General features: G+C 64.4%; 1 protein-coding gene across 1 annotated transcript in view; it reads right to left on the bottom strand.

Moving 5' to 3' along the window:
• Positions 1 to 189: 189 nt before the first annotated feature.
• Positions 190 to 494, bottom strand: part of LOC104515390 (EF-hand domain-containing protein D2-like) — a gene marked incomplete at its 5' end in the record, with an annotated part of 706 nt that continues 401 nt past the window's right edge. The window contains 2 exons of the mRNA XM_010159340.1: positions 190 to 324; positions 437 to 490. Of these exons, the coding sequence (XP_010157642.1) occupies positions 190 to 324; positions 437 to 490 (189 nt within the window). The remainder of the gene's footprint in view (positions 325 to 436; positions 491 to 494) is intronic.

The following is a 494-nucleotide window of genomic DNA, read 5'->3' as shown; positions in this document are numbered from 1 at the left end:
GCAGCTCTGTGGAAGGGCACACGCTGGGGATGTGGGGGACACGAACGACAGCTATCGACACCACAGTGATGGGAGGGGAGCCGGGGCCGACCAGGAGCCGGCAGCCCGGCTTTCGGGGAGTCACCAGGCACTGCACGGCTCGGGAACGGTTGTCCCACGTGCCGCAGACCAGTCCTGCCCGGTGCCCTGTCACTGCTTGAAGGTGGACTGCAGCTCCTTGAACGCTGCCTTCCGCTGCTTCAGCTCCTCCGCCTGCTTCTTCTTCTCCTCCTGCTCTGCCTTGATCTCCTCCTCGAAGCGGCTGGCGTCGTGGATGGCTTGGACCTGCGGATGGTGGCACATCTGGCTGGGTCACCTGGCGAGAGCTGGGCACCGAACCACCCTCGTGCAGCACTGTCCAGCATCGCAACCTCTCCCACCCTGGCGCTTGCCTCACCTTGGCCTCGAAAAAGCTCTTGGCGCCCTTCACCCCTTCTGTGGAGACATCGATCTCG

The sequence above is a fragment of the Eurypyga helias genome, unplaced genomic scaffold (assembly GCF_000690775.1).
Source record: "Eurypyga helias isolate BGI_N326 unplaced genomic scaffold, ASM69077v1 scaffold24009, whole genome shotgun sequence".
Lineage (NCBI taxonomy): Eukaryota > Metazoa > Chordata > Aves > Eurypygiformes > Eurypygidae > Eurypyga > Eurypyga helias.
The sequence above is the reverse complement of the archived record's forward strand: the minus strand, read 5'-3'. Positions and strand labels throughout refer to the sequence as shown.